Source organism: Acanthochromis polyacanthus, chromosome 3 (genome assembly GCF_021347895.1).
Source record: "Acanthochromis polyacanthus isolate Apoly-LR-REF ecotype Palm Island chromosome 3, KAUST_Apoly_ChrSc, whole genome shotgun sequence".
Taxonomy (NCBI): Eukaryota; Metazoa; Chordata; class Actinopteri; family Pomacentridae; genus Acanthochromis; species Acanthochromis polyacanthus.
In genome coordinates this window covers 21,833,385-21,847,212 of record NC_067115.1, presented here as the reverse complement: position 1 = coordinate 21,847,212, position 13,828 = coordinate 21,833,385, and the positions used below count along the sequence as shown (strand labels likewise).

The 13,828-nt window shown below is 40.6% G+C and overlaps 1 protein-coding gene across 3 annotated transcripts in view; it reads left to right on the top strand.

The window, feature by feature from the left end:
* mast1a (microtubule associated serine/threonine kinase 1a) overlaps nt 1-13,828 on the top strand; it is a 91,178-nt gene that overhangs the window by 35,438 nt on the left and 41,912 nt on the right. For all 3 annotated transcript variants that reach the window (XM_022190630.2, XM_022190629.2, XM_022190632.2), the window contains 3 exons: nt 5,392-5,480; nt 7,833-7,908; nt 8,443-8,515. In XM_022190630.2, coding sequence (XP_022046322.1) covers nt 5,392-5,480; nt 7,833-7,908; nt 8,443-8,515 — 238 coding nt within the window. The remainder of the gene's footprint in view (nt 1-5,391; nt 5,481-7,832; nt 7,909-8,442; nt 8,516-13,828) is intronic.

Sequence of the window (13,828 nt, the reverse complement as noted above, 5' to 3'; positions counted from 1 at the left end):
GTTTGTGTGTAGGCACTAAACAATGACGAAACTTAAGAGAGCGAGAGGACTGGCAGACAGTTATCAATAACAGAAGGGTGATGGACTCAAGGTGTGGCACTAGAGGGTAGAAGAGCATCTCCAGTGAATACCTGATCATCACAATGACATGTAACAATTGTGTGTTTTTTTTCTTCATCAGACATTTCATCAGATGAAGCCAGAAGGTCAGGGTTAACGTCCCATGATGGTTAAGAAAACAACACAGAATTGGGTTTAGGTTTCTGTTATTATTTACTTTCAGTTTTCACTCTCTTTCTAGTTGGGTTAAGGCACAATAAATATGTGGTTGGGTTTAGTAAAATATCTTGCTTTGTTAGACACTTTTACATGTTAGAAGCTTAGTTTAAGGTGTAGGCACCAAAGTTTCTTGTTTAGGGTTTGGAGAAAATGTCATAGTTTGGGTTATAACGTCACGCTTTTACTGTAGGTTTGCAGCGTCTCCTAGGAGTTCTGCCCCGTCTAATAAACGACTGGTTGGCTGAAAAGGAGCAACAGTGAAATTGTAAAATACATGGGTTAGAAATGTATTTGTGACAAATAAACATCATCATATCAGAAAATATAGTTCCTTCAGAATGCATTTATGGATCACAGTTTAGCTGTATAGGAATGCAGTTTTGTAGAGACTGGGTTGTCTTTATAATAGCAAACCAGAACCATGAGGTCAATCGTGTTGTTGCACTATTGCAAGCGCGATGTTGTTAAACTGTGCACATGCATAGTAGAAGTATAACCTGCAGAGAGAGACACTTTTAAAACCTTATTTTGGAGCAAAGTCACCAAAGTTTTTAATCAGATTTTACTGTTCATGCAGTTTTTTTGTCTGAACATTAAAAAAATACAATTATGGCTCCCTCCCTTTTAATTGAGTTAGGAACTTGGTCTTGTTAGCCCAAAATAGCTGCCTGAGGGCGTTGCCAAGAAGGCTGCTGAGACTTCACTGTAATGACTCTGGTATAAACCCTTCATTTCAGAAATGGTGTGTATATTCCCATTTGTCTTTGGCTTTTTAGGTCAGAAGAAGAAGGTAACTAGGCCGCTTTAGTCTGTTCAGTTCTTGTCAGTTCATGTAACTACAGCCTGAATGTAGTTCTGTCATCAGTGCTGCTTTAAGGGAAGGCAAGGATTGTGCTGGTGGTTAAAGCATCTAATCTTGTGCATCAAAACAGCTCTAGACTTGTTGAATATTTAACCAACTTCTTTATCTTTCCCTCAGAACTGCCCTTAACCATGCTCTTTGAGATGCCTAAACATTAACATGAAAAATAAAACAAAGCCTCAGTTTGAAAGAGCAGATTTTGTCGGGAATTGTAAAAACTGAACCTTACAAAGATACATTCAGGATGAACATTTGATGCATACATAATGTAGTATCAACACATTCTCATTAGGTTACTGCCTGTTGTTCCTAAGTGTCACTGTTTGTCATGTTGGAGATGTTCCCTCTGCAACAAAAGAAAAGAAAAATCTCCTGCATCCTGCGACACACACAGAAAACCGATATTTCTACCTTTTGACAGGCTCGTCACACACTTTTCTTCTCTCACACATGTTCAAAGTTGTGTCACAGTGGCGCCTTTCTTGCAGACGCACAACAGCAACATGCACCGCTGACCCCAGTGAATCACTCTCTGTGTGACTGACAGCACCACACGCCTCACCACCACTCCTCTGTCACACACAGATTGAGCCTGCATGATGGATTACACAATGGATTATGATGGATTATAAGACTGGCATGCACATAACACCAACACAAACACTCTCTGGCTCGGTGGCATCAACAGAGTCACAGCGTTGTGGTTTCGCCGCAGGGTGATATTCATATTTTTCCAGGTTTTACTGGCTGTGGATTAGAGCCGATTATTTCCTCTGATGCTCACCTTCGTTGTTTCATTTGTTTCAGCGCCAGTTGTCTGCTCCTCGCTGCGTGTTCTGGTTTGAGCAGGAAACAGTTGGAGATGTCGCCGTTTGCTTCTTGCGAGTGTGACTCTGAATGTGTTGCTATGGTAACAGTGTACATTCCTCTCCACGTCTCCTCTCGCCGCTCTTCCTCCTTCGTCTCCTCTGCTCGGTCAATTCATTATGGATAGGGGGAATTTGTTCTTGATAAATGTAATTAGATCGGACAGGGTTTGAATATTTTAAAGGCGTCTTGTTTTCGCTAAAGCTTCGATTATGCAGAAGCGGACTGCTGAAAAAAGTCCAGATATCATCATTTGCCTGAAAACAGAGGAGGCGGTGGATGTTATAGTGGCTGTAAACTGCCAACATGTTGGTATTTGACCACCAAACCAGAGGCAGCTTCAGATTTATGGCTTACAGATTGAAGCGTACAGCATATTAACTGTTTCTATCTTTATCCTACACACACACAGACACACTTTTCTAACCAGATAGAGGAATGATGAGGCCAGGCTGCTCGACCATAACCATGACAGGGTGATTTAAAGTCACATTTACTCACACATCTTCCCACCTCCACTATTCCCACCTCTCTTATCTCCTTTGCTTTTCTCCGTCCAGTGAATCTGTTAGTGACAACCCCTCACAGCCACCTATAGCTCCTGCAATCTTCATTTACTGACTGCTGCTAGTTATCAAGAAGGGATTTCAGGGCAAGATGGAGAATATGCTTATTTGGTTAATAATGTACAGTAGCTGCTGATGGATTTCCTGTCTAATCAATTCAGCTTGTTTTAGCACATTTCCTCTTAAACTTGTAGCTATGTTCAAAGATCACGCAATCATCTGCTGACACACCAAACAGACAGACAGATGATAATTTAAATCAGTGTGTGACATGTAAATAAATACTGAGAGAGTCAAACTCTCAACACAGATGAACTACAGCAGGTCATAGCCGGACATGTTAGAAAATGTTCCTCGAGTTCAAAGACTCTGCCATCGATGATACTGTATACAGGGAGCACTGAAACAATTCTAAAAAACTGTGGTGGCCCAACACTTTATTTTGCTTTTTCTTTCTTGTCTTTCTGAATGAAAAAAACCCAAATAAACCACCATACAATAAAGCCACAAACCACTATGTTGAATAGACGGTAATTTCTCACTTTTTAATGCTATTTCTTTTGATGATATGTCTTCAAGCCTACTTCAATAAATTCTGCCGTGAGTCACTGAGTGAAGCAGAAATTTGAAAGACAGACAAGAAAGACAATGAATATAAATCTGTACAAAACTGAAGCCACTGGAGTACAGCAGCTGTGGTATACGACCACCCACAGAGAGATGTTTCTTCTCTGCTCCCTGCTGTGTCTATTAGATGTGGTCCTCATTGTTTCAGCGCTAATCAAGTAGCAGAGCTCTCAGAGTGACCTTTACTGGTGTGACTGGCAGCTGGAGTATGGAATAAAGAGCAGAACTCCTATTTAACCTTTTTTACAGTACAAATGCTTTGGGCAAGATGCCCTTTTGCAGCATTCATTTAAGATAACAATGTTGTAAAGCAAAGAGACTTCTGGCTTTATGGGAAGATTAGATTGCTTTTTACTGGTGGGTTTTCATTCTGTTTCTGTCTTTAATAGTCTAGTCGACTGTATAACGCTTTAAAGGGGAGTTGGGGGGAACAATGAGTTTTCTTGGCATCACATATTTCAATTATTCATCATTCAGGGAGTTAATTTGGGAGAAGGAGAAAGCAGAATGATAGTATAGCGGGATATGGGGATAAATGGAAGAGATGTTGGATGAGTGATGACTTATCAAAAGATGGCGATGGCATTTGTTGCAATTGTGAATAATTGAGAATATGGGGGAAAGTCGCAGAAACAAGGCAGACGGGATTAAAGCTCTTTCTGTGTAATATGCGGTTCGACACTCGACCTGAAAAGTGAATCACTGCCATTCGACGATTCGCTGGTGTAACAGGGCTGCTGTCGAAGCGATGAATCATGAATCAAAAGCTAAGAATATGTTCTGGAGTGAAGCTTGAATAGCGTATGCTCAAGTGAATCAGCTTTTGATTGAGCAAGAGCAGTAATGAAAATGTGGATTTTTTTCGAGACTGCAGGTTAAGGAGTGAGGGAAATGATCCATTTCAGGAAGGTTCAAGAGCATAACTATACAAGAAGAGAAGTAAGAGTATGACACAAAGGAAATGACTGTACGCACTCGAGTCTCTTCGCTTTTGTGTCTTTTTTCCCATGCCTCCTTCTTCTCCCTCCCCCCTGCTCCTCTCCTCTGTTCTCATTTTATGAGAGCAGAAGCGAAGTATGGTGTTAAGCCACCTCCAGCCCCCTGTCCAAAGCTAATGCATTTCCCTTAAATATTTCAATATGCTCCTCCTCTGTTCTGCAAGGCTGAGTGCAAGCTCTCCCCCAGCTGGCGCCCACAGAGGCGCACTGCCACCGATAAAATCCTGCCAGGGGTTTGATGTCTCAGAGTCTTCGAAACAACTGCTGAAGACTCGCATCAAAACGGGGAGAGATAAGGGAGGCAGGGAGGATGTGGGAGGGCTGTACGACGGGGGTATAGATTATAGATACAGACTTCTATTTGAGATACTAAATAAATGTGCTGTGTGACCATATGTTTTTATTTCTGTGTGCTATGATGTCCTGCCCTTCCTGAGCCGCTATAGAGCAGCATGGCGGCTGATGCAACGAGAAGCAAACTCGTACTGTTTGTCAGACGTGGTTCTGCTCTGCAAAATCCGCTCTGACAGGCACTCCGATGAAGAAGCACACACACAGACATAAAAGGCCTGTGAGCAAACCCAATCCACACATGAAAACAACACCTGAAAAATCCACTTCCCACTTTATGAGCTGTTATGTAAGACAATCACCCTTGTGCATCTCTGCGTGTGCTCCTTTGTGAAATTGTTCAATGACACATCCAGCAGTGGCGACAGCAGCAGCAGCAGTGTGTGAAGTCTTTATGGTTCAATAATTTCAGTTCTTGGTTATGGTCTATACCTGTCCTCACTGACCCTTTTCTTCTCCTCCGTCTTCCCTCCATCTCTCCTGCCTTTATATTCCATGGCAGCAGCCGTCATGGGGCTGGACCTTGAGGAAATTAAAAATCTTTGTTGCTCTGTCGCTCTCCCCTGTGGATGGCAAATGTCAATAAAGTACTGTATTATGTCCTGACACGTGCACACACACACTCAGAGACATACTGTAGTCAAGATAAAAAACCTGCACACTCACACACACTGTACTACAGGCTGTACATTTACTCAGGATGACAAGCAGGCACACGACCAAACACAGACAGTATAATCATTAACTCGGGGGTCTGTGCCAGCTATCATCTGTCAGCTGTTATAGAATAATACAGTGATGACAAATACTCAAGTGCTGTTTGTTCTCAATTCCCTTCTAGTTGCAGAACCAGTAACCGGAAAAGCCTCATCCTGACCAGTACGTCGCCCACGCTGCCACGGCCGCACTCCCCACTGCCGGGACACATAGGTCAGTGTTACGTTTGCATGATTAATGACTTCATTTGTTTCAGACGTGCCACAGTATCATACAGCCAAAAAAAGAGGAAAATAACACAACATGGAAAATAAGATGTTGAACAGGACAAGGTTTAACTTCATGATCCTGCTGTTTCCTGTTTGCTTCAAACCTTAAACTTATATTCCTCTGTAGAAACCCCAAGAGCACCTGCAGTATAATAAATTATTATGATTTCCAAGCAGTCTTTTTTTCTACATTTTCTTACATTTTTCACAGTTGTGCTCATTTTGAGACTATTCCATGAGTTTATCCCACAAACTGATAAACATGTACTCTTCATGGTGGTACGAGGAAATAGCTTGTAAAATTAGAATTTCCTCTTTTGTACTAATGGTCAACAAAGTGACATTTTACTTCTTTTCTTTTCAATGCTGCCTTGCATTGTCACAGCAAATTTATTTCACCCGTTTCATCAGATGACAACATATTTTGATATAAACTGCATCTGACTGTGTCTTCTTGCAGCAGGAAATGTAAAGCTTTAAGGTGCATGGGAGTATATAACCCGAGGAAAACTACTGTATATTTAAAGAAATTTGCTTCTTTACATAAAATATTGTTGAGGTGGCACGTCCCTCAATACTACAGCATTCCTGCTTTGATTCCAGCCGCCTTTGTTGCGCATCATAACCCTCCTTTTCACACTTAGTTTCTTATCTGCATCTACTTTATCAGCTGTACAAGGCGAAAAATTACCAACAAATGAGCCTTGTTGGGATGCTGAATGAGTAAAAACAAGACAAAAATGTGATAGTTAAAGGCATTAGAGGAGATTTAATTTCCTACGACTTTGAACGTACCATGCGCATGCGCACATACAACCTCTCCCTCACCCCCCCTCTAACCTCCCCCCTCTTAACATTTACGAAGAAACGCTCCCCTCCAGAAACTTGCGTAGCACTCGTGAAGTTGTCTTTTACGGCTGGGTCCCCCTGGATCTTTATCTGCCATTATGTAAAAAAAGATGAGCAAAACAAGTCGCCAGCTAACTACGAAGCTATACCAAAGCAACACATACAGAAAACACGTAAGTCCAAGGCGTACGTAATCTACGTAACTAGGCCTGAGCCGGAAGATTTTTGATTGACAGGAAAGGGAGCAAACCAAACGCCTCGGTCCGAGCGCGTTGATTGGCTGATGTTTTTCAGGTCCTGCCATGTCCACAGTTATTTTTTTTATTTTTTATTTCTTTAGAAACCATACATACAAGTCCACTAAAGGTCAGTGTATTCATTTTATGTGAATCAGACAAATTAAACAAAAAAAACATCCTCCATAATGCCTTTAAAGGTGTAGAGGTTTCTTGTCAACAAACAAAACGAAGTTTGCATTCAGTGTTTCTCACCAAAACTCACCGTCATTCCCCTTTAGGCATAAGGAACACATTTATTTGGTAAGACAGTAGCGTAGGATAGTGACAAAGCATTTCCAAAACTTTAAAAAAAAACTCCTGCACACTGTCTAACCTACAAAGATACATTTTTTCATCATGTTTTGGTGCTGGACGTTCTTTCGGCTGACTAGTCAATATATCCCACATATTGTAAAAAATTCCTGAATTGTACAACAACTTTCAAGAACATACAGAAAGCAAGAAAAGAATTAAAGTAAACTGCAAAAAAAAGTGTTTACATCGTAGGACATGAATGCTTAAAATCCCTAAAACCAGATTCTCTATGAACAAACTTAGAGGTTGCATATGTTGATGAACCTGCAACTACAATGAAGACTCCACAAAATAAAGCTACAGTAAGACCTTTGGAGCCTTTACACTTTAATTTCAGATTTAGAAAAAACTCAATCTTGAATTTGTTTTCTAAATTAGTCACCTTCTGCCTCTTCTTTGCATCCGTTGGCGCATTTGTCGTACCGCCAACACTGTGAAACAAAAGTTCCTCAGGACACTGTGTCGTTGCGTTTGCATGGACAGACAACTGCATGCTCTTCCCACATACAAACAAAGTGCTCATCCATACACTGCTGCAAAGAGCTGCAAGCAGATGGATCAGGGCGAAAATGCACATTTTCTGTAGGTGTCTTGAAAGTAGGTGTTACAGTGAATAAACACAGTTGTTTACATAAGTTCTGTTGGTGACTTCATGCACAAAGATCAAAATTTATAATTTTTCTGAATTTTGACGGCTTTGGATGGAATATTTTCAACAAAGTGAGGATAACTAAATAAAGTGGGACCACATTTTAGATTATACTTACCTAAAACAAAATGAATTTTGGTTGACATCTCCCATTAACCCACAGTGTCTGCTTTCTTCTCTCCTTCCTCCATATGTATTTCATTAGGAAGCAGTCCGTTGGACAGCCCGCGCAACTTCTCACCAAGCGGACCTGCCCACTTCTCCTTCGCATCTTCTCGAAGGTTGGCATCTCGCCTTTTTTTTTTTTTTTTTTTTTAACAACATAAATCACACATGCAACACCACAAGAACATTGCAAAGTCGTCGAGTGAAATTTTTAGAATTATTTTTAGCCCACAAACACACTGCACACGTCTTTGGGGAACGCACCCACTCGCTCACAAAACGAAGCTGCACGCCATTCTCCCGTCTTTGTCCCGGGCTGCTCCCACCGTGACCGTGTGACAGAGGCGTGACGACAGGCTGAGATGAATCAGGCGAGGTGCCAGGACTTCGTCTGAACGTTGCCCCTCATCACTCACTCGGAGGAAGTGTCAGACTCGGGGATGGCTGGCGGAGGCCTCAGGGAATGGAGAAAGAAAAGGAGCAGAAGTGTAATTGGATAGATTGAAAGAAAATGAAGGTGGTGGAACTGCTCTAGTGTAACTGACAATTGTTACCTCCGAGTTTGGCTGTGAAAAGTAATAGAGAAAAGCGATTTTCATTCTCTTTGTGTCTAACCTGTGTTTTGCCTTTTCTGTTCTTTCTTTTCTCAGGGCTGATGGCCGTCGATGGTCTCTGGCCTCTCTGCCCTCCTCAGGATATGGAACCAACACACCCAGTTCAACAGTAAGTTTCAGCAGAAAAATAAGCACAGTCAAAACTCCTATGAGGTGCCTTAATTACAAATTTATACATCAACAGTTTGGTGTGTCTACTCCGACAGTTTCTGTGAATTTTTTGCTCCTGTCACAGTTTTTCTCACTGCAATGCAAAGTCCTGAGCCTCAGTGGAAACAGCACAATCATGACTAGAGTTAGAGAGAACTCAAAAATATTGCCATAAAATGTAAAAAACTAACAAACAAACAAAACAAGTTGAATTTATTTGACTATTTGTTTTATAAAAATTGAAAAAAAAAAACCTGAAATCAGCATGTGCAACATTTTTCCAAGTCCACAGGTGTTTCCAAAATGCTGCAGGAAAAAAAACAACAACATTGGTTCTACATGCTATGGATTTTTTACTATTGACATTTTGATAACACTTGTGTCCTCTCTGCTTTGTGTAAACACAGCCTGCAGTTCAGCTGAAGAGTCCTTCAATTTTGTTATGTGACTGTTAGTTATAGCTAAGTTTCAAGTTGCTCTGCAGTTACACGGAGGAGCACAGAATTTTCTTTTTTTCTACAGAATCAGTTTAGTTTCAGTGGTTTATTTTTGGTAAATTTTAAAGTGAGAATTCAGTCCAGTTCAATTTTATTTATATAAATTCACAACATGTCATCTCACAGTGCTTAACATAGTGAAGTACAGACCTTATGAATTTTAAAACGGAGCAGAGAAACCAACAATCCAAAGCTGCCTTTAGATTCTCTATGAGCAAGCAGTCAGCGATGGTGGGAAGGAACCTGAATACCCCCAAATATAGGGAGGGAAAACAAATCTCAGACAGAACCAGGCTCAGGGAAGGTGGCCATCTGCCTCGACCTTTTGGGGTGAGAGTGGGGATGAGGGAGGATAATAAGATAGCAGATGGAAACCAAGCAATACAAACAGAACAATGAACATTGTTGACATGCAGAATAAAATGGTTTTGATGAAATAGCATGATTTTAAGGTCATGTTTGGTTAATTTTTTTTTGCAATTTCTGGCTCTGGTAAAGTTTGTGTAGTTTTTTAAAGATGACATGCTTTTCAAACCTGCTGGTAGGGGTTGAAGGGTGGAGCATTAAAGCCATAAAACAATAATTACTTGGGAAACAGCTTTTTTTGTATCCTAATGCACATTATTTTACACCTGTCTGCACTAAATTACACCTTCCCTCTGATGGCTCACTTATACTAAGCCTTCATCACCAGATATTTGTCATCACTGAGTTCATGTAGAGCAGTCAACATGAGTATAGATCAAATTAGAGGTCATTGCTGCTGATTGCCAGGCTGTGCCTTGCATTGCTGCTCCACTGCCATTATCTTTTGAGCATATGTGTGAATGAGAGAATGAGAGGCAAACTGCAGTAATTTGTCCAGCTAAGATTAAAAATATATACAAGTGCCATTTATTTACCATTTCTGTCCAATAAAAGCCTTCACTGCTGTCTGTAGCTCAGATTGGTGGTACATTTCTCTCAAAGTATGCTTAAGAAATATACTGAAAGACACCAGAAGAAGAAGAATTATAAAGCAGTTCTGGTGTATATGTTTGCTAGAATGCTATGTCACCAGTGTAACCCACCATGCAACAAATGTGACACACATTAGCCGCAGTTTGCATCTGTTGTGTACTATCACTGCAGCAGCCACTTCACCTTATTCCCTCTCAGATGTAGGATAAAGCTGACTAAGTGTGTCCTTGTAATTCAAAACTTGGGGCTATTAAACTGCACACCGGAGTGTTGCAGCGGTGAGCTCCGTGTAAATCCCCTGTACAGCTTCTATGGTCATTTTATAGTCTTTATAGAGGCTTATTCATCTCCACCGTCCACAGTCTGAAGGTGAAATCTCATCAGGATCAAACACTTTTACTGTCTTTCATTTATAATTTCACCAAAGAAGCAGCACACAAAATTGTGTTTTAGATAGTTATTTTATTGCTAAATTGATGAGTTGGGTTTTGTGTCCTTTACATGAATATGTATTTCTCTCAAAGAATTTATTTGCATATATTTTCATGCATAAAATTTGGCTGTGGTGCTGGTAAATTCATGTTCTAAAGTTGCATGTGCTACTTTTGTTCCGCTTCGCTTTGAAATGATTACACGCCACAGTTGTAGCTAAATGCCATGAATACACAAACACGCACAGCCTTGAGTTCTTCGGCTTTGTACTTGCTGTTGTGGGTCTCAGACGATTATTTAAAAATCTTTGTGCACCATGAACATGCACCACATGTAAACCAGAACCAAAAACAACTAATCGGTCGCTAAGACATGATCGACCTGATTTATCTGCAGCTGATGACTTGGCCTTTCTGGAATAATTGAAATGAAATGTAACCAATTTGCATTTCTGCTTTGTAGTCACGAGCGGATTCCAGTAAGTATTTCTCGATGCATCGCTTTATCCCCAGAGAGGGAGAGAGGGATGATAAAGAGGAGCTACACCGACAAATAAAAAGAGAGTGTAGGTGGAAATGAAACGTTATTTGAAGCAAACAGAGAGACAACAACAATGTTCACTTTTGTCTGAGTGCAAGATGTTTGGAGCATAAGAGACTACTCAGAGAAATGAACCCTGCCAAGGCCCATTTGGTAAATACTCCATTTGAGAAATGGACCTTAATGTGTGTGACGCTCAGGTGGAGGTGTTGACTCATAATCCACTCCCTGTACATTTCAGTGCCCGCCCGAACACAATCACTTCCGCTGCATCTTTCCTGCTTTTCACACATCATTTCTTTCATTGACTTCCTCTCATGCATCTCCTCACAGCAGCACATATAGACACACACTCACTGTAGGTGTCTCATTGATCTCTTTTTACTGGGAGATGAGATCAGAGATGGCTGTTCTGTCTCACCGTGCTCTTCTCCACCTTCGTCGCTCTTCTTCCCATCAGTTTTCAGTGCTCTGCTGCTTCTTACATGGGCCATTACTCGCCTGATTAGTTACAACAGGACCCTTGCATACTGAACACAGAGCAGATGAAAGGAGGAGATGTGTGTGTGTGTGTGTGTGTGTGTGTGTGTGTGTGTGTGTGTGTGTGTGTGTGTGTGTGTGTGTGTGTGTGTGTGTGTGTGTGTGTGTGTGTGTGTGTGTGTGTGTGTGTGTGTGTGCGCAGAGGAGATTCATACATGAAGAGGGAGATGTGAGATAGATTATTGTGGAGAAGCTGCAGAAACAGTCGAAAAAAGCAAGGAGTTGAAGGTGGAGGTATGACAGAGTAGAAGGTAGAGGAACATCCCTGTCAGAACATCCCTGATTTGTGTGCTTGGAAATCCATTGATCAGCAGCGTATTAGGCTGTTTTGACGTTTCTGTTCCATAACAGGACAATTACGACCCTGTCATAGTGCTCCCATGTTCATCTTTTATTTATTTCAAGTTTTCATCTAACTAAGATCAAATCAAAGGAACCGTGAACAACTTCCATTATTCCACAAAAATATGTTTTATATCTGTCATATCCACTCTTAAATTCAACAATCAAAAACATAGAGAAAAGGAGAAGAGTTAAGCATATTTTCAATAGATACCTTTTCCATTAAGCCACATATGACACTGAAAATAATGTGTGTGTGTGTGTGTGTGTGTGTGTGAGAGAGAGAGAGAGAGAGAGAGAGAGAGAGAGAGAGAGAGAGACCATATCTTGATGATTTAGCTTATGTACTGTGGATTACCATCATTTTTTAGAGTCAGTGCATTGGTTCCCTGAAGTTACCAGCTCATCTTGGCCCTTCACAGATATTTACTGTACAGAACACAATACATAGTTTGCGCAGCAGAGCAGCTAAGATTCCATTTTTTACAACAGTCTCAGCGCTGTCTGTGGCACATGTAGCAGAGCCGACGGTGGTGCGGAGTCAAGCTTTGTCTGCTTTGAAAGATACTAACCAGGACCTCGTTATTTTCCCTTCTTCGGTGAAATTCTTAACAATCCATACGCACATATATAGATTACATTGGCTCATATGTAGATTTCAGAATTTCTTATTTCCTGAAATCAACATCAGCCCCAAAACTCCAGTATCGATCTGCTTGAGTAATTTAAATTATCTATTAAATTATGAGATTTGTTCATTTACATGCACAAATATGTGTGTAAATGATTAATAAAGTTTATTAACAAACCATCGTAATACAGATCTGAGCATTGTAAGTACAGACTGAAGGTTGGTGACTATTTGGATTGTTCAAACTGCTTATTTATATGGAAAATTGCTTTTGCTAATTTCACATACTATTTTGCCTTGTAGAAAGAACAGACACCCTAACACTTACTGTTACTTGAAAAATATACATCTGACCATCAACAGACTACAGAAATCTTGAAGCTGACTGGCCAGTGAATCACCACCAGAAAAAAAACACTTTCGATTATGCTTTAGAATAAAATAACTTATTTTACCAGAAATGTGTTTTACTTGCACCTCTCCTTCAGTAGGAGGAGCTAACACACAATTGAAGGAAATCTGAAAACAATCAAATGAACTGAAGTACTTTCTCTGACAGCATGAAAGAATGTATTTTTCATCCATGGCTACCATCATATGCAATGACATTTTCATAATTCTTCCAGCATTTTCTCTCTCTGAGCAACTTTTTAACACAACATCATCGTTTCAGCGCTTTTCTGCTGCTTGCAAGTGGCTAGGAGAGGCTCTAATGGATTTTTATGGCAGAAATCATTGCGTGGCCAAAGCCAACCGTGGCGTCCCGATGGGAGACGTGTTCATTAAGCCTCCCATTGATCCTGGCTGTTTTTTTTCCCCTCCTGTGCTGAAGAAAAGTCTTTTGTTTAAGACCAAACGGAGCTGCCATTAACCTCCCGAGGCATCAGACGCAGCAATCAACTTTCACTCCGAGTGACTCTTTCGTTCCCTACAGTCTTTTTTGCTCTGTTTTTCAGTCCACGTTATTTTGTTTTTTCCTCCTACACTAACTCCTTCTGGATATTTTCCTTGTTTCTCCACCTCTCTGTTTTCCTTTCTTGTTCTTTTAACTTGGTCGCTTCTTTGTTTCAGTTCTTTCCACCCACTCAAATCATAGTACACCTTGTTCTCTTCTCTTCTCTTCTCTTCTCTTCTCTTCTCTTCTCTTCTCTTCTCTTCTCTTCTCTTCTCTTCTCTTCTCTTCTCTTCTCTTCTCTTCTCTTCTCTTCTCTTCTCTTCTCTTCTCTTCTCTTCTCTTTTGTCTTCAATGTCCTCTTCTTCATCGCCTGATATCTATTTTTAAACTATCGATGTTGCAGCTCTTACAAAGCCAAAAAAAAAATCAAACAGA